This window comes from Diabrotica undecimpunctata, chromosome 8, assembly GCF_040954645.1.
Source record: "Diabrotica undecimpunctata isolate CICGRU chromosome 8, icDiaUnde3, whole genome shotgun sequence".
Lineage (NCBI taxonomy): Eukaryota > Metazoa > Arthropoda > Insecta > Coleoptera > Chrysomelidae > Diabrotica > Diabrotica undecimpunctata.
Window position 1 is genome coordinate 56248115 of NC_092810.1, and position 26009 is coordinate 56274123.

Consider the following 26009-nt stretch of genomic DNA (forward strand, 5'->3'; position numbering starts at 1 on the left):
CAGAAGATGCCAATTCATAAGTTTTGTTCATCTCTCACAAAATTTCCTCAGGGGATAGAGTGGTTGGATACACGAGGATTTATAGTACATTTGAAGATAATGATGATTAATAGCACAAATTTTATAGCAAAGTTTAATGCAAAAAAACGTAATAATATTATTGATACCTTCTTATCTGAATTTTTACTTGAATTTTATATGACCACCCTGACAAACCTCAAATATAATACATCATAAAAAGTAAATGAACAAACCTTAAAGGATTAAGCAATAACTGAGTGCATTAGTGACGAAGAACATACAATTACTTTAATATAAAAAAAAAACTAAAATATCAATATTACGTACCCAAATTAATTTTTATAAAAATAATAAAAATATTGGTTTAGGACATTTCCTTACAATTTAATAATAAGTATATTTCGGGTACTAGCGTTACATAAACTTATAATTAGTTATATAAATATATAATTTATATAACTCAAGAAGTTGCCTTCTTGCGATAAGGAGGCATCATCATCATCAGTTTCTTGATTTCCAACAAAAATAATAATTGGTTCGATTGGTCTCTCTACTAACATATCGAGTTTCCAGAATATTTCGTCCTCTACTATGACACGTCTTATACCTTTTTGCTAATTGTCAGATGCAATTTTTGATATGGAGTCAGATAATAAAGGGTGATTCATTTAGAGGTACTTTTTTGGTGAGGATTTGATTGGAGATCGTGCATGAATACTGTCAAACTCACATTTCGTTTTTGTTCAGTATTGTTTGACATTTCATGTTGGAAAGACTTAGCCCGGCACAGCGTCTAGAAATTATTAAGTTGTATTTTGAAAATGGGAGTTCTGTGAGGAATGTGTTTCGTGCGCTTAGAGCAATTTATGGTCCACATAATCAGCCTACCAAACGTACAAGTCGCTTTACGATTAGTAATTTTGAAACCTAGATTTCATTATTGGATAACACGCGACCAAATAGACCACATTCAGCACGTACTGAAGAAAATATAGCGGCGGTAACGGATAGTGTACTCGAAAATAATGAAGAATCAGTTTCAGTTGATGGGTTCTTCATAAGCTTTCAAAAGATCCAGTGAATTCGAGAAAAATCTTGTTTTCAGATGAGGCCCAATTTTTTTTTTATTGGGTACGTTAATAAACAAAATACCCGTATTTGGGGTGATGAACAACACAAAGAGGTTCAAGAGTGGCTATTACATCCTGAAAAAACAACTGTTTGTTGTGGTTTATGGGCTGGTGGAATCGTTGGTCCATATTTCTTTAAAGCAGAGGCCGGCCAGAATGTTAATGTGAATGGAGACTGTTATCGTGCCATGATAACGGACTATTTGGTACCTGAAATTGAAGCTCGTGGTCTCGGCGACATTTGGTTCCAACAAGATGGCGCCACTTGCCATAAAGCCCGTAAAAACATGGCTTTACTGCGAGAACGATTCGGTGAACAAATTATTTCACGCTTTGGATCAGTGAATTGGCTGCCTAGATCCTATAGCATCTCACCTCTTGACTTTCTTTTGGGGCAACTTAAAGTTCAAAGTCTACATGAATAAACCAGATACCATTGAGGCATTGTAGGCCAATATTACTCGAGTCATTGGTGAAATACCAATCGAAATGCTGGAACGAGTCATCGAGAATTGGAACTTCAGAATGAACCAACTTAATTATAGTCATGGCCAACATTTAAAAGCAATTATCTTTAAGAAGTAATTTTAAAGAATGGTTCTTTTGTATGATAATAAATATTTTCAAATAAAATTTATTTTTGTCATTGTTTTTTCTTGTTGAAAAAAGTACCTCTAAATGAATCACCCTTTATTTAACGAACATCTTGAAGTTTAAATGTTGTATTATTTCTCGCGACATATCCCTTCATCTGAGCCCAGAATAGTTATATGGGGTTAAGTTCAGAGTGATAAGGTGGTAATCGCAACACTTTAACTCCACGTTCTTTTGCTATTTCATATTCACTATACTTCTTAAATTTTGGTGAATATTGTTTGCATAGCTGCAATAACTCTTTTTGAGTAAACCTTCTGCTGGCACTATTATTTCTTTGGTTATTAGCCAATCCAAGAGTTCTTGCTTTCTCCATTTAGTGTTAGGTAAGGGTTCCTTTAATCTTGAATGGTAACTGATATTGTACATGACTAATACAAAATTGGTAGGTAATAAATCTATCATTTGACTAAAATATTCCTTAAAAACATCAGCAGTCATTTCTTTATGGTAGACGTTCGTAGAATTTAAAATAAAATCTAGCAAGCGTCCATCAACAAATACTTCACCTCCTCCAATATGAGTGATAATTAAATGACGACCTTTACCATTTGAAAATTTTAAGCCTGTAGACAATCCTTCTATAAATGTCTGACAAGCATTTGTTAGTTGTTTATCCTGCAAAATTTTTTTTCCAAAAAGCACTTCATTTATCCATGTTTCATGTAAATTAAAAATATGTTTGCCTTCTCTTCTCAATTTTCGAATTTCATTTAAATATAACTTCTTCCAACAAATAATTGCTTCTTGTTTTATGAGCGCAGATTTGTTATTTTCACAAACGAATCCTAATTCACGTAAAGTTTTTCACAATTTACCTCTTTTAATGTTTGGAAAAGATTAGTGTTCACTACTGTCTACTAAAAGTTTGTTCAAAGTAGGAATCTTTTTTTTTATTTAGAAAAAAACATATAATCCACATCAACCACGCAGTGTTATTAGTGGAGTAACGTACACAAGAGTTCATTTTATTTACATTAAATATATGTATATAAACGTAAATCTTTTAAATAATTTATTACATGGTCAGTGTTTATGGTTAAAGTGGTTTTGATGTCATCTGAGATTTCATATTTCTTCTTGTTTCTTCGTGATACTGACAGTCAATCAGAATATGCTTCACCGTCAATGGGAGAGAACAGTTTCTGCAGATTGGAGAAGATTCTTTGTTGATTAAGAATTTATGGGTCAGTGCAGTGTGTCCAATTCTTAGTCGGTTAGTTATTACTTGGTCCCTTCTATTGGATGGATTATTCGAGATGGTCTTCACAAGGGGATAAATCTCATATTGTTTGATTCCTGAATCTTTCCAGTAGTCTTGTCATATGTTCACACAGTGGTCTTTAATTAGGTTTTTGAGATCGGAGTATGGGTAATTTCTTGATTTGGTTGTGTATTGTGTGTTTATTCGACTTGTGTTTTCTAGGTTGTCCAGTTTCTCATTTCCAGCTATTCCTACATGCGACGGTACCCAGATAAATGCTACTTCATTTCGAGTTGATTGAATTATATTTATCTCATTTTTTATAGCCTGAAATATTGGATTTGTAGAGTATATTTGTTTTACACCTAATAGGGCATTTAATGAGTCAGTGATGATGAAACATTTATTCTCACTACGCGTTTTGAAGAAAATTAAGGCTTCCAAAATGGCTGTGGTCTAGCCTGTGAGAATGCAGCAGTTTAAAGGTATGGATATAGTGTGAGTAGTGTATTTACACTAGTATGCATCAGCGTGTCCGTCATGAGCTTTGGAGACATCACTGAAAATTTGGAGATAATTAGGATAATGAGATATCACTTCGGAGTACAAGTGTTTAATGAAAATCATCCCTTGATTATCCCTCAACTAGTGATGATTCGTCAGTTTCGTCAGCTGAAGAAGGGTAAGGGTTTATTTTTTTCTCTAGTCGGGTGATTAACCTAGAATTTTGTGTGTAACAATAAACAAAATTAAGGATCTGAATTAGTTCCTCTGGTTCATTGGAGTAATCTTTAGAAGGTTTAATTCAGGGTTATAAGAGTTTAAAACATGTTCCATAAAATCACATATTTCATTGAAATTTAGTATACAAGGAGGTGATCTATTTTCGATTTTGTCTTTGATGGATTCTAGAGAGTGAATGACATCTTCACGGGGGGTTTTGGAAGAGGTTTTGGGTTTCTTTTTTGGTTTATATTGTTTAGGGGTATTAAAAACGGATGAGTCGGTTTTTGGGTTGTCTTCGTTAATTTCAGGTGATGATATGTTATGTCTTTTTATCTTTTTAGAATTGACTGCATTATTTAGGGTTATTGTTGTTTCTGGTGACGTAGTATTTTTAGTGTTATTTAGTGTTGTTTTATAAGAAGAAAACGAAGTGTTTGGATTATCTTTAGACATGTTTTGGATGAGGTCGATTTCCGTAGTATTTTTAGTGTTATTTACAGCTGGTGATGTTGTCTTGGAAAAAGAATACGAAGTGTTTGGATTATCTTTAGATATGTTTTGGATGAGGTCGGTTTCCGTAGATTGATATATTTTATCATTAGGTTCATTAGGTTTAGATAATGACGATGTGGTTTGAGTTGTATCTGAGAGGGGAGTTGAAGGGGTATCATTAGGTTCATGAGGTTTAGATAATGATAATGTGGTTTGGGTTGAATCTAAGAGGGTAGTTAAATTAGTTAGGTTTGAAATGTGAGCGCGTTCTGACTCTTGATGATCAATGGTTTTACATTTGAAGCAATTGAATTCGTCTATGAAGAGAAATACCCGGTAGGAAGTATTATCATGAGTTATGGTAAAGGAGTCAGAAATAGACATATTTTTCAGGGGTGTAATGAATGATTGCCTTCTAAAGCTCAGAACATGACTGTATTCACTTTCAGACATACCTACTCGAAGAAGAGTCATTTTGGATACAGTTTGAATACCAAGTTTTTGTAATTCTTGTTCAATTATTTCGTTCGGGATTGTAGGACATGCAGTAGATATTAGAAGTCTCTGGGCTGGAGAAATTAATTTTCTTACTTCGACTTGACATCCATTTATTTCGATATATTTATAAGAATGAAGAAGAGCATCAACAGTGTTTTTTGAAGAGAGGTATATGCATATACTATTGTTAGCAATTCTGGAGGCAAAAAGTACATTAATTGGACCCACTAGTGATCCAACAGCTACGACGTTATCATGCATTTTTGTACCTTTAATGCTAGAAATGACTATTGCTTGTTGTTTTGTTGGATGTTTAAAATAATTTACGACATCTGAGTAACTGTGTTTAGTGGAGTTGTGAGTAGTATTATTGTGGTGAGAAGTCATTTTATTAATTTTCCTGATCACAAGTTAAGCCGATCCTGTGGCCGGTCCAAAAAACTAGTCAAGACCCAACTGGAATTTTTGTTATCTCTTTACGTAGGTATTATTTAAAGATTATTTTGTTGTTGTTACAAAAATAATCGAAAAGAAGTGCTACAATGGTGCTACTCACTTGAGATAATATTGTCAGCACTAACTAATGCACTTAAATTTGTAGTAGAGGTATAACATATTAAATTATGGTTTGTTTTTACCATTTAGAATGACTATATATCGGGACAGCTGATAACGTGGTAGATTTGATCGCTATCAGGGCCGAACTCCCAAAAGTAGGAATCTATTTCTGTAAATAAAGTAAAATAAAATAATATTCTTCAAATTAATTGTTTCACAGAATGGTCTATATCAATGGGCTTTCTCCCTGTTAATGTTTTAGGTGTTTCTGTACAACTCACACTCTTTTGTTGCTTTAATAAACAGTTGCTTCTTTAACTGTGGACATATCTGAACACTTTGAAACTATACTTCAAACAGTTCTTGTAAAATGTTTATGTACATTTTTAACAGTAAAATTAGACGGTTGTGACATTTTTACAACACAACTTCATTTATTAATATCGCTTTTTATTACAAAACTAGCAATTCTGGTATTGTAATTACAGGACATTACAAACACAACCTAATAATCTTAAATAAAGTTATTCACAATCTGCAAAACACGTTCTGCCGCTTGGAAATTTTAATCCCTTTTAAGCAAGTTGCAGTTTTCGATACTGCAATATGGATTTGAAAGCTGGACATTAAAGCAAGAACACATAAATCAGTTACAGTTCTTTGAAATGTGGTGTTACAGGAGGATGCTTAGAATAGCATGGACACAGAAGAAAACTAAAACGGAAGTATTGCGAGAAATGAGCAAAGAATGCGAAATAATAAACACAATAAAAATAAGTTACAATATCTGGGACACGTAATGAGGGGACAGCGATATGAACTGCTAAGACTGATAATACAGGGAAAGATAAGAGGAGAAAGGAGTATAGGAAAAAGGAGAGTGTCATGGTTAAAGAATTTAAGGGACTGGTTTAAATGCAGTTCTATACAACTCTTCAGAGCAGCAGTAGATAGAGTAATGATAGTGATGATGATATCCAACCTCCGATCGGGAGACGGCACTTAAAGAAGAAGAAAAAAGTTGGGGGCTTATAAAATAGCCTCCTACTTTTTGGAAATTTACATACAGTTCAGCATAAAAGCATTGTTTAATAACTGTATCATGAAGCTCCTTTTACCCAAAACTGTAGATAGTACCACCTAGAGAAGGGTACTCTTAAGTAGAAACATGAAAAAAACATTAAGCGTTTAAGGATAGAGTGCTATAATCGAAAATTGAGAATATCGTGTGTTGGCAGAATGACAAATTAATAAAAAAATATTAGGTTAGACAGGAGAGTGGTCGGATGACAATTCAAGACAAGATTATACTTAAAAATTCCTTTATAAAAGGTATATATTAAAACACCTTAACGGGCTACATCACAGAACGTTTTCGGAATTAATATTTCATCATAGTTTGCGAAGTGGTTTTCCTAACATTTGATGTCGGTGGATTTTTTTCGTGCGAGTGCATTGATTGTAACTTAAAGAGGAATATAAGGCTAATGATAGTATGCACATTAAGAAAAATAAGGTAGCCAAACAGAAAAGCCTCTTTCTTAATTTTATTGATGCTTCTGAGAATAACATTATATAAAAAACAACTTTATATCCTGATATTAACATATATAGCTTGTTTAATTTATATTTTTATTATAAGGAATTTACTATTGACAATTTTTTTGTAAAATGGGTGCATTTATTCGTTGGGAATTAGTTTATTTTGTTTGGACTTACCGATTCCTTGATTCTTTTTACTTATTTATGTTTTTGTTTATATGAAGAATCAGTATTTGTTTCGTTAACTTTAAGGCTTCTTTTATTTATTTTTCGATTCGAAAATAAAACATTCTTAGCCGAGAGGTGGTCGATTGGAAAGGACTGGCGCTCATTCTTACATCTGCTTCTGGCTTACTCTGCTGCTGACAGGGTTCAGCTATGATGAAATAAGCCTGTGTCTCCGCTTCTTCTTGCTAGAGGTTTGAAGGGTGGGGTGACAAATACTATAGTGCCATAAAACTGCATAATTACAGCATGAAAATAGAAGCAAGAATAACTGATAGACGATGAAGCTAAAATATCCAACAATCACTAAGCATTTTTTTTCATTAACAGGCATCCATTGGACAAATGTATGAATAAAACAATAAGCATGAATACCGTACTAACTTTGAGAATCGTTGTTGAGCTACTGCAAGAGATTTTGTAGATCTGCATATTTTATAATCACATTTAACTTAAATATAAAAATAAACAGACATAAGGTACAGGTTTACTTACCAGGTAGTTAACTAAAGGAATAAATATAGGTCCTAACATCCCTATAACCGAACTAAGACTCATTCCCAATCCCCTTACTACGGTGGGATAAAGTTCGGATGCCATCAAAGGTAGCACAACAAAAGACGAAGATATACCCATTTTACCTACACAGTATAGGGCCAGTGTAGTAACGTAATCTAAAAAAAAATAATGCAAACGTTATATAATTTTTATATAAAAGAGAAAGTGAATAAGCTCAATAAAACTTTTTTATAATTTATTCTTACATCTTATTTTGTTTATTTTTGCACCCATTTAAACATTTCCTATCTAAGTAAATTGGATAAATTTCTGTAAGAAATTTATTTAAGTGTTGCTACGCCACTGGTAGCAAACAATTTCTAGACAAACAAGATCTACCAAGGTAACATTCTTAACCCATTAAGGGCCGAGACAATAAACAAAGAGAAATTTGACAATTGATTTATTAGATTGGATTAAAAACAAATAAATTAAGACTAATTTACAACCAAAAAGAATTTTTTTTTCTCATGAAAGGAAAAACAGGTGGGTGCGTATACGCACCTTTGGCCGAATACGCATACAATTTTTAAAAAAGAAACATATTGTATCTTAACTGTAAATTAAATTTTAAGATGAAAATTTTCGAAACATTCGGGGTGTAGATGTACTGTACACTTTTTACATAAATAAATAGTATTACTTTTGCACATCCGACATTTTCTTCTTGCACTATTATCGTCTCTTTTTATAATGTGGCCAATATTGTCGAATCTAGTTTCATCTGGTAAAGCAAATTTAGATGGACGTCCATATACTGAGTTTGACAATGATGTAGCGGTTTCTTCACTATTCTCTGCATGTCCACTATATTTTAGTAAGTTAAGAACCAATCTCGAACGAAACTCCAGTTGGGAAATTTTAGAATCATTCGCATTTTTAAAAATTTTCCAACTATTGACCACCATACTGTCAATCGTGTTAGTAAACAACGGCCACCACCACTTTTTTCCTCTTATTTTAATACGGTAATTCGCAATGCCATTCATTATCATGCAGATCCACTCCACCCATGTATTGGTTATATTGGTGAATTACATTAGGCTGAGGGATAAGAATTTCTTTGTGTTCTTTACGGTTATAACGTTTAGTTTACATAAGGGGTAAAACGTCACATGTATTTGTCATTACAGTCACTACTGAATTATCGTTCCATCTTGTCACCAAAACTTCTAAATTGGAATCGAATGCACATGTATATGAATCTCTTTCCTTTTTTTTCATATTTTTGTTTTCTTCTAGAGGACACTTAGCAGTGCGATTTTCCCTTACTGTTCCTGTTGCAAAGAATCCTTTTTCTTTCAATAGTCCAAAAAGAGCATATGACGTAAAGAAGTTGTCGAAAAAAAACTTAAGTTGCTGTGGGTTTTTAACTATCGAAAGTAAATTCAAAACAACTGCCGTTCCTAAGCTAAAACTATTATCTGTTTTCTCAGTTTTTCCACCATATGGAATAAATTTGAACAAATAACCAGTATCAGAACATAAACACCATAGTTTAAAACCAAATCTAACAGGTTTTCCACGGATGAACATTTTGCACGAATGTCGCCCGAAATAGGGAACGATTTCCTCGTCAATGGAAAGATTTTTTGCAAAGACTCCAAATTGTGCAAACTTTTGGTTAATTATTTCAAAAATTGGTAACAATTTTGCAAATTTATCATTTTTATTCAGTAAGGTGTTATCTGACAAATGTATGTTCTGTTTGATTGAACGAAATCTATGTCGGCTCATGCTTTCTCTTACAATGTGTACTTCTTTATCCTCATCCTTCGACCAATACATATCAACTTGAGGCAGAATGTGATAACCAGATAATATACATATGCCAATAAATTTTTTAAATCTGTATCATTCATTTCAAAATCTTGACGGTTATTCTGCGATGCATAAATATTTGTAAAATATCGATTGCTCTCACTTACTTCTTTATCAAAAAAGAGTGAAAAAACTTCAATAGGTGACTTGCCTCCATGGTTGGCTTTTATATTTTCGAAATATCGATCAGACTGATCTTGAATTATGCCGAGTACGAAGGAGTATCGGTTTTTACCCAACTTGGGACAGATTTGGATTTATTATTTTTGCCTGGTTCTTTCTTTGGACATTTTGGTCTGTGGTTTAGAGGAATATCATCATCAGAATCGTCAGAATTCCCATTCACTTGTATTTCATATGTACCTGCAATATCTGTTTTTATTCCTTCTGTACCAATAATATTATCATCAATGTCTTCTACATCGGAAATTTCATCTGTTTCCGGCGGCACATAAACCACATTAAGTGAGTCAACATTTTCACAGTCTGAGTCTTCTTCTAACAAAGCCATTAACTCTTTAGTAGTTAGTGCCCTCTTCATTTCATATTTCAAGAATTTACTAAAATAAACAAAAAAATGCACTACTACTACTATATACACGCATTCATATGATAATAATTTAGCTTACCTCATTTCAACTTATATGGAATATAAAACAAATAAACACAAGGAAACATTCAAACTGATTTAAGTCAAGAAAAAAGCAAATATAACGTTTACAGCACACAGCAATTTTATAAATAGTGAATGAAGTGTATTGACTATTGACGAGATCTTAATTTCAGATTGTTTAGTCTACGAAAAAAATATAATATGGTTTCGGCCAAAGGTGCGTATTAGAGATGCCACTTTGGAACAGGATCTGTTCTTTTCGAAACAGGTTTTTATTTGGAACAGGTTGGAACAGATATTGATCAATAAGTTTTCCTGTTCCAATATAACAGTTTTTTATCACACAACAGACCAGTGTATTTACAACTACTATCAATCAGAGACCGATGTTGCATTGCTGTGCTGTTATAATATGGTTGTTGCAGTTCCATGCGCATAAAGCATGAATGTAAACTTGCTGGCTTGTGCGGCGTTGTCAATATTAAATATTTTTTAGAAAATATAGTAAAAAATCTAAAATAAATATTAGAAATATATTTCATAACACAAAATATAATAAAACTAAAAAAAATATAATATAATCATTCTTTGGCAACGATAAAATCTACATCCATATTGATATATATTATTATTATTGCAGATTTATTAATAAGAAAATACTTAAAGTTAATAGGTAAATTCATATCAACTAACAAAAAATTAAGTATACAATTTGTTTAACCATAAAACTATTATATGGATGTGTACTATAGTTATCAAAAAGGAACACAAAAGTAGTAGGCAATAACTTAAATTTTTCCTGGATTAATTAAATGGATCCAGAAAACCTAAAAAAAATTGTTAACATTTATAAACAACAAATATTTTAATTTTTTTGCACTAAGTCTTGTTCGACGTTCATTTAAAAGATTTCCTGCCTTAGAAAATAACCTTTCACAAGGCACAGAGGTAGCTAATGCACAACATCTAGCGCGTACCAAACGACTTAAATACGGGTAATTATGTTCATTTTCTCTCCACCAGTCTAAAGGATTTTTACTCCGACTAACGACTTCATCTTCCAAATACCTTTGAAATTCAATTATAGCCCTCGAACTGGAAGTAACTTTGGGTTTAAATTGGGAAACATTTTTATCTAAGGAATCCCACAAACAATATTTTGCTTTATTTTGTTCGGTTTCTGCCAATAGTGAAACGGGATTTGATGATGTGCTAGGTATAGGCTCAGGTTCATGACGTTCACATTGTGCGTTAATAATTTCCGTAAGGGCAGTTATGATTACTTTTTTAACTTTTTCGACGGCATCGCTGTTCTTAAACCCAAAATATTTAAATCTAAGATCCAGTAAGGTGCAAATCGCTAGCGTATCACTATATTCCACATTACCCAACCTGGACAGAAGACCTTTCCGTAAACAGTTTAAAACGTCTTTGGATTGTTCATTAAAATTTTCCACTGACAAATCATCACAGACATTAAGAAGTCCTCTAGTTAATACAATCACTAGCGAGGCTGACATGTAATTTTCACCACTCACACAATTCGTTGCATCAGCAAACGGCTCCAGAATTTGACGCAGTTCTTTGAGTATAGTCCACTCCTCTCCTGAAATTGTAGGCAATGAATCGTCTAGGAGACCTAACGTGGAACGAAGACTTTTTTTCAAATCAACAAATCTTTCTACCATATGATAAGTTGAGTTCCATCTTGTCGGGACATCTTGGATAACCTTTAATGGTATATTCACTCCATTTTTTATTTGTGTATCAAAAAGCATTTTGATAGCTTTATTACTTCTTTTGAAATGCGCTACTATCGTCTTCACTTTTATTAAGATACCCTGAGCCAATTTCAAAGCATCCTGCACCGTTAAGTTAAGGGTGTGAGCAAAACATCCAAAATGTTCCCACCCTGTATTGGCAATTGCCTTTTTAATATTAGCAGCATTGTCGGATACTGCAAGAATAACTTTTTTCTGTAACCCCCAACTATTTGCAACATCGATTAAAGTTTTTGATAAATTGGTTCCCGTATGGCTACCTTCAAACAAGTCACACTCCAAGAGAATACTGCGCATTTGAAATTTATCGTCGATAAAATGGCCCGTGATTGCTATGAAACTTTCATTGTTTGCCGATGTCCAGCAATCTGTAGTAATGCAAACATTTAAAATATTGTGTGCGGCCTCTTTAGTTCTATTTAAACACCTTTCATATAAAGCTGGAATTAGAGTTTTAGAAATCGTTTGCCTATTTGGAAGTCTATATGAAGGATTTAAAGATTGTACAAATGTTTTAAAGCCCACATCCTCCACAATACTAAATGGCTGAAAATCCATAGTAAATAATAATAATAAATTCGAATCGATGGACTTTTTTGTTTCAGAAGATAATTTTTTGTTTGAAAAAGATGTAGTTCTTTCTTGTGTCATAATTCTACGTTTTTTGATTACGGGCTGTTCAGGTGGTTCAGGTATGTCTCTGGTTGCGGTGGATATACAACTAGCACTTGACTGCTGTGAATCGCAGCTAGTAGTGGTAGTGATGACAACACTGGCGCTGTCCACAACGTTTTCTATATTTCCAATGTCACTACTTACACACATAACTGATTTTTGTGGAATGTTCACAGTTGGATGCTTTCTTTCAATATGTTTTTTTAAGTTTGTTATTGATGATTTATACGACATTTGTAACTGACACATATTACACTTCGCAATCGTGTTGTCAACTATAGTAAAAAAGTTCCAAATTGGGCTACTTTTATTGTGCCTTGATACACTTTTCAATAAAGAATTCGAACTCAACATAAAAGAATATTTTACTTAAAAGGAAAATAACACTAGGTATTAAACCGGCAATAAAACTATCTAAAATTTAATTCTACTGCGACTCGCGACTAGATTTAAAACTTTCAAAACATACAACCACAAATACAATGATCTATTGTTAACGCAACAACCTTTCTGGAACAAACCGAACCGGTACTGAAGCAACCCGTAGGCCGTAACACAGTGTTAGAGTTGGAACAGTTTGGAACTGAAGCAGTTTTTTTGAAACAGATAATTTTTGGAACTGAAACAGGTTGTAACAGTTATTGAAAAACCCCTGTTCCAACCATCCCTAGTGCGTATACGAATCCATCGTATAAACATGCAATTATAGACCTTATTTTTAAAGTATGAATGAATAAGTTTTTAGAATAATAAAAATTTCAACATATTTTTATAATTATAGAATACAAAATATGAATTAAGTTTATAATTACATAGTATCGGAAAAATTTTATTGTATGAAGATGCGCATAAATCATTAAATTATGCAAAATTATAATAATCTTAAAATATTTAATCGCTAGTATAAAGCATTTAAACGCTGTTTTTAACTAACCATCGAAAATTAGTACCTAGAAAATCCCCGGTTAGCAATCATTCAAAAGGAGGGTTTAAGCTACCTAATAGAAATTTTGAAGAAATTTCCCCTGATCCCTGGTAGGTAAGGCAGTGATAATTTTACAGTATAACATTGTATCCCAGCTTAGCTGGTCTCGTCTTGGTTAGAGTTTTCAACTCTCGCATATTAGTCAGTGTCAATTTAGTATTCGATCAAAGAACTCGAAGCATTTCTGGTTTAAGAGTTTTAGACTCTCGCGTATTAAGTATATCTACTTATTGTTATATAGCTTAGAGTTTAAAAGCTACATGTTTTACAAACGCTTATTATTAATCAAGTATATTAATACTGAAGTAAACATCGTTGGCTCATGTGACAATTTTATTAGTAACATAAGAAGGGCGCAGGGAATAAAGGCGCAATGTCAACTTTTACGAAAATCAAGGTTCAAAGCAATACCTTCCGCCAGGGAATATAAGTAAATATTTGGTAGTCTGGGGATATAGGCGCATAGTTCATACGTTCTAGGAATGAAAGCGCATTGTCACTTTCGTGTGGCGCCACTGTGACTACAACTTGTCTTTTCTTCAGCAGTTAGTTGCACTTAAGAATTCATCGTAGCAGTGTGCAATTTATTTAAGTCTATAATATCGTTAAATTATTGATTAAAAAAATGAGTAAAGTTTTTGGAAGTGACTTTATAGACAGTAGTAGTGATGATTTAGAGAACCATAAACAAGAAAAGATAAAAAACGGAAAGAAACTGGGCGGATGAATGAGGTTCGTAAAAGGATACGACTACAGAGTCACGTAACAGGGCCAGACTGTAAGTGCAAAAGATATCATTGCTTTGAAATTGTGTCACCTGACGCTAGACAGTCAATAATACGTAGTTTTAATTTACTTAACTCAGAGGATGCACAGAATTTATACCTATGTGGTCTTATTACAGTTTTACAAATTAAACAACGGAGGTCAAGAAAAGATTTGACCGACCCAGAAAAATTACATGATTCAACATATGTTTACAGAGTTTGATTTAAAAATGCCGACGAAGTTACTACTGACGTACCTATCTGCGCTTAAGCTTTTCTGTCTATTTATGGAATTGGAAGAAAGAAGTTAGGGTAATTGCAACGATCTTTGAAATTAACTGGAGAGGCACCTACAAACAAGAGAGGTAAACACGCTAATTGCCCTCATAAGCTATCGGAGGCTATTACTGCTGCTGTGATGGAACACATATCTTTCTTTAAAGGAAGAGAATCCGATTATAGCTTAAAGGATTCTTCTAAAGTGTACCTATCTGAGGAATTAAACGTTAAAAAAAGTGGCAAATGTACATGAAAATGTACAAAGAGGCCCCTATTTCTTACGAATCTTACAGAACTTTATTTACGAATAAGTTTAATATTTCATTCGGGTACCCCCGAACAGATAGTTGCAGTACGGGTGATGAATACGTTGCAAAACAAAAATCACTCGGGAGAGAAAAAGCTAACTTGCCCCCTCTCACTGCAAGCGAATCAATTCTTGTTCTGGAAAAACAGATAAAAAACCTTTACACTGCAATCAAACTTCATAAAATGAATGCAGAAGCTTTTTATAAGAAAAAACGGCAAATGAAAAGGTTATGCAAAACCAATGAAAAAATCGAATGCATTTAAATTAACTACCAAAAAAAAAACTTGCCAGTGCCTAACATTTCAACAAATGATGTCCATTACAAAAAACAATTATCTGTATTTACGTTCAACATACACGTACCAGTCTCCAAAAAATTGTTTTTTATACATACCCACAGACAATAGAGAAAAAAGGCGCACACGATGTATCTTCTCTCCTTCACCATTTCGTCCATAATTTCCTTGATTCTTCGGTTGAAGACTTGTTTATATTCGCAGATTCTTGTGGGGACCAAAATAAAAACTATAGAGTTGCAAGATTTCTGTATCATTTTGTTCACATAGAGAACAGACTTGGACCATACATATGATTTTTTTAATGAGAGGGTATTCATACATGAAAACAGATAAAAATCTGAGGATTGTAAATTAAAAATCGAGGGTTGAATTGCCAGAGGAATGGGCTGAAGTTTTCTGGAATTCAAGATAAAAACCGTTTCCTTTTGATGTGATCGAAGTTGACCAAAATATGCTGAAATCCTGAACTGAGTATTTTGATGACAAATTCTTTAAAAAATGTCCATTTCAAATAAGACCTATAAAAGTTTTGAAAATTGAACAAAAATCTCCCCATTTGATTTTTCATCGTCCAACGTACTATGGAAATTTTGTTTCAAAGACAGTGATTCCAAAGTGCAAAAAACCAATGACACTCCAGGTACCTCTAGCATCTCATCAGCAGCTGCTACCTCTTTCTAGAGAAAAATTTGAAGATGTAGTGTCTCTTAGTGCATTTTGTTCCAAATAATGACCTGAAGAACTTTCATAGAATAATCTAAAAATTTAATAAGATAGTGTAACAAATGCTTAACAATTAAAGACAAACAAGTTATGCATTAAAATAACCGTTGACCTACCCAAAACGGAAGTCTATGAACGGTATTAGAAATTTGCAATTAATGGAATCGATTCAAATCTGAATGATAAATATTCGTACCAGATTTCGTTTTTCTAAATAGTAGCGTCCTTCTTCTTCTTTAAGTGCCATCTCCGCGACGAAGGTTGGCAATCATCATGGCTATTCTGACCTTCGAGGCAGCTGTTTTGAACAATTGCCTTGAGCTGCAACCAAATCACTTTCTTAGGTTCTTCAACCAGGAAACGCGTCTTCTTCCTACGCTTCTCCTACTCTCTACTTTTCCTTGAATTATGAGTCTCAAGATGTTGTATCTTTCGCCTCTCATCACATGTCCGAGATATTGCAATTTCCTTTCTTTTATTCATTTTCCATTTCCTTCTCTCTGCCAATTCTCCTTAACACTTCTGTATTCGTGATTCTATCTACCCATGGAATCCTTAACAATCTTCTAAATGTCCACATTTCAAACGCGTTATGTCGATTTATTGTATTCCGGTTTAATGTCCATGATTCAGCTCCATAGTAGAGTACACTGTGTACATAGCATTTAATTAGCCTTTTTCTGAGGGCCAATGTCAGATCTTTGCTGCATAAAATCTTTTTCATTTTCACGAAGTTGGTACGTGCTTTTTCAATTCTGACTCTTATTTCTGCAGTATAATCGTTATTTTCTGTGATTATCGTTCCCAAGTAAATATATCTTTTTACTTTCTCAATCTGCTGGCCGCCTACCGTTAATATTTCGTTTGTATTGTTGTTCGTGCTAATTTTTATGAATTTGGTTTTTTTGATGTTAAGAGAGAGTCCATATTCTCCACTATATCTTAATATTTTGTTCATTATTATTTCTAAGTCTTCCAAGTTGTCGGCTATTATGACTGTATCGTCGGCATATCTAATGTTGTTAATTAAACTTCCGTTTACTTTTATGCCGACTGTCTCGTTTACCAAAGCTTCTTGTATGATTTCTTCAAAATAAGCCTTAAACAATAACGGCGACAGTATGCAACCTTGCCTGACCCCTCTCCTTATCTCCACTTCTTCTGACACTTCTCTTCCAATTTTCACATTTGATCGTTGGCTGAAGTATAAATTTGATATTAATGTTACATCCCTCACATCCAGATTCTTGTTTTTGAGTTCTTCTATAAGGCGATCATGTTTTACCTTATCGAATGCCTTGTTGTAGTCTATAAAGCATACATAAAGATCTCGATTAACATCCAAACACCAGCACGTTAAAAGAAAATAGTGCCTCTCTTGTGCCCACTCCATTCCGAAATGCAAATTGGGAATCACTAATATCCATCTCCAGCTTAGCGTGTATTCTAATATGGATGATTTTTAGCAGGGTTTTTAAGGTATGTGACATTAGACTGATCGTTCGATAATCACTACATTCTTTGGCATTTACTTTCTTTGGTAGACAAATAAATGTTGATGTCAGCATTTCACGTGGAATGATTCCTGTGGAATAGATTGTGTTCAGTAGTTCGACTAAAAGATCTATGTTTTTTTCATTGACCAGTTTTAGCAACTCACTTGGTATTTCATCTGGACCAGCAGCTTTATTATTTTTCATGGACTTTACTGCATGCATAACTTCTGACTTTGTTATTTCAGGTTCCTCGTCTTTACTCTGATTCTCTTCATATATATTTTCCTGTCTCTGGTCATGGAATAATTCCTCTATATATTCTTTCCATCTTCCTAATTTTTCTTCTGTCTCCACCTCCACTAACGTGTTTCCTTGTTTGTCCAATAGTATGCTTGAGGTTTCTTGTTTTGCTACCCCAGCTAATTCTTTAACTTTCTTATGGAGGTTGAAGTTATCATATTTGTTTTGTAGGTCTTCTATTTCTTGGCATTTTTCAGCGAAATAAGTCTCCTTAGCTTCTCTTATTTTCCTTCTTATTTGATTATGCAGCTGTTGATACTGAGTTATGTTGATAATCTTTTGCCTTCTTCTGTCCTCCAGCATTTCCAAGATTTCTTCTGTCATCCAATCTCCTTTCTTGCATCTGGTTGTTGTGAGTTCTCTGCGACTTGGTTCGATAATTGCATTTTTAAAGAATTGCCACTGTTGTTCTACATCACCATCAATTGATTCTGGTATAGATTCTAGGTTTGCATTAATTTCTTGTTTCAGTTTTTCTTTGGAGTCTTCTGATTAAGTAGATTAGTAGCGTTCCTGAAGGTATTAAAAAAACTAATTACAAGACCCCATCTTCAAAGAGCTCTAGCTCCCTTAGGAAGCATTTTTGAACTAGGTGAATTGGGTTAAATTGCCTTAAAATTATCTGAGGAATCTCCCGTCTTTGTTTGTTAGTAGAGTTTTTGGAGGCCCTGTATATTTCTGAACTTATAATAAGTTTCTAGCAAACAAGTTACAGCTAATCTAGGAAGTTACAACTAAACTAGGAACAAATTGCATTTAACTTTAATCTTCATAAGTTACTTACCATTTTGTACCAGAAAGGTTGCTAAACAGGACGTTCCTCCAATAATCATGCTAATACATAGTGTCCATCTTCGACCAAGCCTTTCCATTGCAGGCCATAAGAATAAATAAGTTGGAAGTTCTACGGCTCCAGCAAGAAAAAAGTTCAAATATTCATCTCCACCTAAAATAAAACGATATATTATCAGAAAACTTCCTAATATAAATTAGATTATAATTTTTTAAATAAAAATGCTACAGTCTATTTCATGAAATTACTGCTTTGAATGATCGCGACAACGAATATTTTACTGTGCAACATAAGAAGTACGAAAGTAAATTGCTCTAACAAATATTCCAATAAAAAGGATCTACTGTCAGTTTGACATAATTAAAAAAAAAGTATTAAATTGACATAATTTAATATTGATCCTAATTTCAAAGAGTGTGTTTGTGTATTCAAGCCAAAAATTCCGAGGCGTGTTTTAGATGTAGATAACTTTATATTTAATCTATGTACATGATTTTACTGCCAAGAAAACCAATGGGGCCCTTTTCTACCAGTTTTATCTGTTTATAAGCATGTGTATAATGCACTCTGTATTAGTGAAACAAACAATGGTGAACATAACTAAAATCAGTTTTGCAAGAAGCAATAAGTGGACAAATTGAATAAAATGTCGCACCATACAAACCTCACCGACACCCAAAGACTATAGATCTTCCCGAAGGTTGTAAATTTAAAATCTGTAAGACTATAAATAAATTACGTGAAAAGAAATAACATTGTTTCTTTGGATTCAGTGTTACAAAAATTAGAAGACTGAAATGTGTTTGAAGTTTCCAGAACAACCTACTGGACAGTTTTAAGACAGATTGGGTATAAGTTCAAAAAGGAATACAATAGAAAGGCTCTGTATAAAAGAGCTAGTATAGTTTATAAAAGAAATGTATAAGAAATATTAAGGAATTATAACCAATTTAAAAAAGAATGTTCTTCCTTTGATTATTTAGACGTAACATGGATTTCTGATAAAGATGGTATAAAACCGATTTGGCAGAATGAGAGTATAAAATCCATTAATCATATCGATACCAAAGAAAAGAGACATATTACAGTGCATGCAGGTGGAAAACAAGGTTTTATTGATGAAGTAGATCTTGTATTTTCATCAAAATATAAATCGGCCAATTATCATGACAATATGAAAAAGAAGATGTTTGTAAAATGGTTGAAAGAAAAACTGTTGACAAGTAGTGTTTAATATGTATATGATTACAAACAAATATACCATTAAATCGATCCGGCAGAAATAATGACGAAATGGAAAAACATTTGAAGAATTATTAAATGGTGAGCTGGACCACGAAGCAGTAGACAACTGGACGGTTGGAGAAGATGCGATAGTTAAAAGGCAGTCTAAAGAGGAGGAGGTGGTGACAGCAATACAACAAATAAAAAATAACAGAAGTCCTATTAAAAATGACATATGCATAGAAATGATTAAGTTTGGCGAAGAACAACTACAAAAAAAAATATATCAGCTACTAGTGAAAGTATGGGAAAAGAAAATAATGCCATCGAAGTGGTATGAGGCCCGAATATGCCCTCTGCATAAAATAGGAGACAAACTGAAGTTTGACAACTATAGAGGTATAGCCTAACTAGACACGGTATACAAAATATTAGCAAGAATATTGAGAAATAAACTAAATTGCTACACGGAAAGAATCCTACATGAGTATCAGGCCGGCTTTAGAAAGGACAGATCTACTGCAGACCAAATCTTCTGATTAAAAGAGATACAAACGACTTGTTATGAAGGTAAAGTTCCCCTGCATTTTTGCTTGTGGATTTTATACAAGCATATGATACGAGTCAATATAGTCAAAATGTATCGAGCAATGGAACATTTGGGTATACCAAAGAAACTGATTCGGCTAGTTAAAATGACAATAAATAACTCTACGTGTGAAATTGCTTGGCAGGGTCAGATATCAGATCAATTTACGGTTGCAAAAGGCTTGAGACAAAAAGATCCTTTATCCACTACATTATTCAACTAAGTGTTAGAAACTGTAATCAGAAAATGCAGCTTGAAGGTGGAAGAAACGATCATAAAAAATAAGCACTAGTGCTTGGCATTTGCTGACGATCTAACGATCCTAGCAAAAACCGAGAAAGTATTAAGAAGAGTTGTGAAGAAAATCATCGAAGAAACACAGAAATTCGGATTGGAACTAAATGAAGACAAAACCAAATATATGATCATGGGAGGGACAGAAGGGAAAAAAGAAGACTTTAGTGTAAGGTATGTAAGTGGTAAAAGCTATAGTTTTAAAAGGGTGGACAAATTTGAATACCTGAGTGTAGTTTTCGATGAAAATGGAAAAGAGAAATGGGAGCTCGAAGCCAGAATAACAAAAGAGAATAAATATTGAGGTAAGATGGGAAAGTAAAATATTGAGACGCATATTCGGAGGACAAAAGACAGAAAATGGTTGGGAGAGAATAACAAACAATAAATTAATGGCTTTATATAAAGAACCTACCATTACCAAGTTCGTCAAGGCACAAAGAATCAGATGTTTGGGACATGTGGAAAGAATGGCAACAAACGGAATGCCTAAACTAGTATTAACCAGAAAATTAATCGGCCCCAAAAGAAGAGGTAGACCCAGAATGAGGTGGATTAGTAAAGTGGAGGAAGACCTTAAACCCGTGAAGGTGAGGGACTGAAAACGAAAAGCACAAAATAGAAGCAAATGGAGAAATATTGTACACCAGATCCTTCAGAGTAGCTAAGAATATTGTATATACATCTTTAAGTTAAAGATTTGTTTAAAATAAATATAATTAGTTAATATTAGGATTATGTTTAAAAAATGCTCTAGGTCTTAACGGCCTGTTGTGCGTAAAAATAAATAAAATAATTACCATTAAAGACACGAGGCCCTTTACACCTATCTAGTTGGGGTTAAAAAAGATATTAAAATCCAAAAGTTCTAAGGTGAATACTTAGTTGCTCAAGATAAACGAAATACGTGCCAAGATTTTACCTTATATAAATCAAGCAATAAAAAAAAATAACACTAGACACGAAAAACACTGAGAATATGAACAATATATGGAGCAAAATCCAAAATTCTATTACAAAGATACAGAACGAAACTCTAAAAAAGAAAGAAGAAAGCCGAAAACCTTGGATGACACAGGAAATAATAAAAATCATGTAACAAAGAAGAAAATATAAAAACAAAGACCCAGAAAAATACAAAGAAAAACATAAATTAATAAGAAGCAAAATAAAAGAGGCTAAGGAAAAGTGGATGATAGACACATGCATTAAAGTAAAGAAATTTTAGAAAAATATAATTATTATAATCTTCATAAAGCAGGTCAGATAATTATCGGGAAAATGACGACCAAACACACCTATTTTATTAATTGACAAAAACAATAAACCTATTAATAGCTTAATTAAAATAAAACAAGTATGGACTAAATATACTGAAGATTTTTTATGTACACAAGAACGGAACCAACATAAATTGGCAGCGAGGAAGCTCCAAAAATATTACAATCTGAAGTCCACCATGTTATAAACAACTCAAAACCTAACAGAGCCCCCGAGCCAGATAAAGTTTACATCGAGCTGATTAAACTTATAGATAAAGACAGTTTAAGCGCAATAACTATCTTCTTTAACAACATATACAAATCTGGTGAGGCACCTACACAATGGCTACTGTCGACCTGTGTTCCGCTACCAAAAACCAAGAGTCCCAAACACTATAATGACTATAGATTCATCAGATTAATGTCAAAATTATTGAAAACATTTTTAAAGGTTTATATGCAAGATTATTCAGAAAGTGCAAAGCAGATATAAGTAATAGACAGTATGGCTTTCGTTATGGCTTCGGAACAATAGAAGCTGTGTATAGTTTCACAACTCTTGCTCAAAAATGTAGAGACCCACAAAAAGATCTTTTCTTTACATTTATAAACTATCAGAAAGATTTCGACAAAAATAATCATAACATTGTCGTGCAATGGCTAAAGCGAATACGACTCGACACAAAATGATATTAACATAGTGAAAATTCTCTATGGAACCAACAGGCTGTGGTAATATAAGATGGAAATAGCCTGGAGAAGCAGATATAGAAGAGATAAGTAGAAGTGCGAGACACGGCTGTGTTCTTTTAACATTACTATAAAATATATACTCCGAAGAGTTATTTATACATGCACTTGAAAATTGTACAGAAAGGATCAAGATAAATGGTTAAAATATACATAACAATGATACAGTTATTATCGCTGAAAGTGGGAAAGACCTGTAGACGCTACTAAACACAATTTGTGATACTGGACAATAGTTTGGTTTAAGAATAAACATAAAGAAAACAAAAATCATAATTATCAGTAAGAGGGATAAAGTCATATCAAGGATCCAGATGAAAAATGAAAATATTGAACAAGTAGACAAAATGAAGTACTTGGAAGTCTGAATTACTCAGATCTTAATCCAAAATCAGAAATTGAATCAAGAATAGAGCAATCAAGAGCAGCTTTTTTGACGATGAGGAAATTTCTGAGTAACCAAAGATTCAATCTGCAAATCCGATATTGGATGGTAAAATGTTATATCCACTCCATTTTTCTTTATAATGCCGAAGCTTTGACTATTAATGGTAACCTAATGAGAAAGCTGGAAGCTTCTCAGATGTAGATTTTTAAAAGAATTTTGAAAATACCATGGACCAATAATATTATGAACGAAATGGTTTTCTACAGAATAGGAAGAAACAGCGAACTTTTGACCACCATTCAAAGAAGAAAAACAGCATGTTTGGGACAGATACTGAGATACTGAGATACTGAGATACTGATTCTTAGAAATGAGAAGTTCGAGTTGTTGCAGTTAAGTATAAAGGGCAAAATCAAAGGAAAAGTAGGTCCTAGTAGACGACAAATATCCTGGCTAACATTCGCGACTGGACCGGGTTTTAGACAACCTTCATTAGTGGAGTCGGCACTAAAAGAAGAAGAAGAAGAAAGATATATCGCCGTTGTCACAATGCACTTTCAATACTTTCTGAATTCTCACACATTCTTTTTACTCTGCTTTCATGGCCACAAATAAAATTTTGATAATAAAATACTATGATTTATATATGACTTAGTTTCCACTAACGAGCCTTTGAATGAATGAGTAAGTTAACCGATTGTATATACCAAATTAGTTTAGATCATTTGTGCAACCGTTTTTAGACAGGCAAATATATTTGAATATGATAATAGCTTGCAGAGGTAAGTATCTTTCTTAGAATTTTCTCTAAAATTACTTGGTATTTACAATAAATGTAAAACTGCGTAATCGACAGTAAATGGTAATTTACATAAAATAAGTCATTAATTAGTAATTTTTAAATGGTTTTGATTAATAGAAAATATATTACAAACCGCCGACACCAAATACTCTAATGTCCTTACAATTTTTTACAGTAATCTCTTAATTTTTAGAAGTAATAAATAGGGGTTTTTGCTTTTCAAGTTTGTAAAAAATCATGTGCTGTAAGGGTAACCTCGTAATAAAACTAAAAACAAAAATATTAATGGCAATGGGCAAGCTGGGGTGAAAATTCACCACCTAGGTATTGGTAAAATTAGAAAAAAGTATTTTAAAATAAAAATTATTGGACTAAACCTGTAAACATCATCGACAATATGTCATCATTTGTTATTATTAAATAAGTTTTAATATGTAATAAAACCACTTTTTTCACCTAGTTGTAAGTGGCTATTTGCATACATATCACTGATAATGGTCTGATAAAGCAGAAAACGTTTTATGTTTTAACTAACCACGTTCATTAACTTTTAATACAAAAAAATAAAATATACCAATTACTTAAACAATTTATTATACTTTCGTTTTAATTTTTTAAATTATGTTATACAGACAATCACTGGTAATTTTCCCTTAGTGATTTATTGTACAATCAATATAAACTAAGATACTGAGTACTCTGACAAATTAATAACTTGTTAGGTTATTGGATTTAACAAAATATCCCGCGAGTTTATACTAATAGCTTTAAGTAATGCTGTATCATAAACTTACCCAAAGTAGGAGCATAGTAAGATAATCCCACATAAACACTAGTATTGGTAAACCATAAGAATGTTATAATAATTGTTTTCCATCTCAAATTTTTGGATCTGAATAAATCTTTGATTCCATATCTAATTTTTGTTTTACAATTTATTTTTTGATGGGTTCTTTGTGTCCTGAAATTGCCGATGAGATCCTTGGGTACTTGTTTTTTATTGATTCTATAAAAAATATATAAAATTGTATATATTTTCAGTATAATATTAAGTATATAATAAAATTTATCTACATTTCAATATTAACAAAAATCAAATTTAAAAAACAAAACAACGTTTGGAGAAGACAAGGTAAAGTTCATTATCCTAATTAGAGAGAATACCGTGAAGTTCTAATAATAACTAATGCAAATGACTCAAAAAATAATACAATGTTTATAAATAATTACTAGCCAATTGTAGCTGACCTGTCATCTCACTCTGTCCTCTGTTTCCTTTCCCCATCTCCATCCGATGCTACGACTAGCAGAAATAAAAATAGCCTGGCCATCACTGCCACATCTCCAATCTATAGCGCTATTAAGATCGTCAACGCATGGTACGCGACAATAATATCTATCAGATGTATCTGTCCTACACTCCGAGTACAACTAACAAAAGGTTATCCATCTTTTATCCTTCCTTCCACTAAACCTACATTTACAGGAGACAATCTACACTTACCTGAAAACCGATCAAAAAAAACATGTAATCTAAACTGTGAGACACCGTTCTAAAGGAAGCATGACCACAATATACGAGGATTTCTAACGGTTCCCTCCGGATGCCAGGCGACTTCCGGTTATAAGAAACCGTACTTCTTCAAGGGAGGATATGAGCAAGTAGACGTTTCTTCCATTGTTACTCGTGGAAATATAGAACCAACAGTAAAACAATGTTTAGAAACAAGAAAATTTCTAAAAGAAAAAGAGGAATAAAGGGATAAAACTTCTACCGAAACTTCTGGGGAAAAATTATCTCAGATTCAAGCACTCTTAAGGATGCGCAGATGAAACGTTCCCGAACCAAGGAGATGTATTACAAAGCTAGAACTAGCGAAATCAAGGTAGCAATAAATCACCCTGAGTACCAATTACAGCTGGGATTCAGCCATGGAAAGCCATCCTATAAGCAGTCAATGATCTACTCGAGAACAGGTCAGAAGTTAAATTCCACAGCTGCTCATATCTCAGAAAGACAAAGCTGCTCCAAATCTTAAACATACCCAGACGGTTTCATATACCATTTGCAAAAGATTCGCAAATATAGCTACAGATGTTAGAAGTTATATAGATATAACTATAAGTACCAAATTATTAACAAAATTGTTAACTGGCATAGGTCGAAAGAGGCATCGAGTTTCGATTTTGAGAGAAATCAACAGAAATAGCAGTGAACAAAGTAGTTCAGGAAATCAGTTACTCCATTAA

General features: G+C 33.1%; 1 protein-coding gene across 1 annotated transcript in view; it reads right to left on the reverse strand.

The window, feature by feature from the left end:
• Balat (Beta-alanine transporter) overlaps positions 1–26009 on the reverse strand; it is a 78407-nt gene that overhangs the window by 7466 nt on the left and 44932 nt on the right. Inside the window, exons 6-8 of the mRNA XM_072541500.1 lie at positions 24554–24765; positions 18442–18603; positions 7546–7724 (exon numbers count right to left, since the gene is read on the reverse strand). Coding sequence (XP_072397601.1) covers positions 7546–7724; positions 18442–18603; positions 24554–24765 — 553 coding nt within the window. The remainder of the gene's footprint in view (positions 1–7545; positions 7725–18441; positions 18604–24553; positions 24766–26009) is intronic.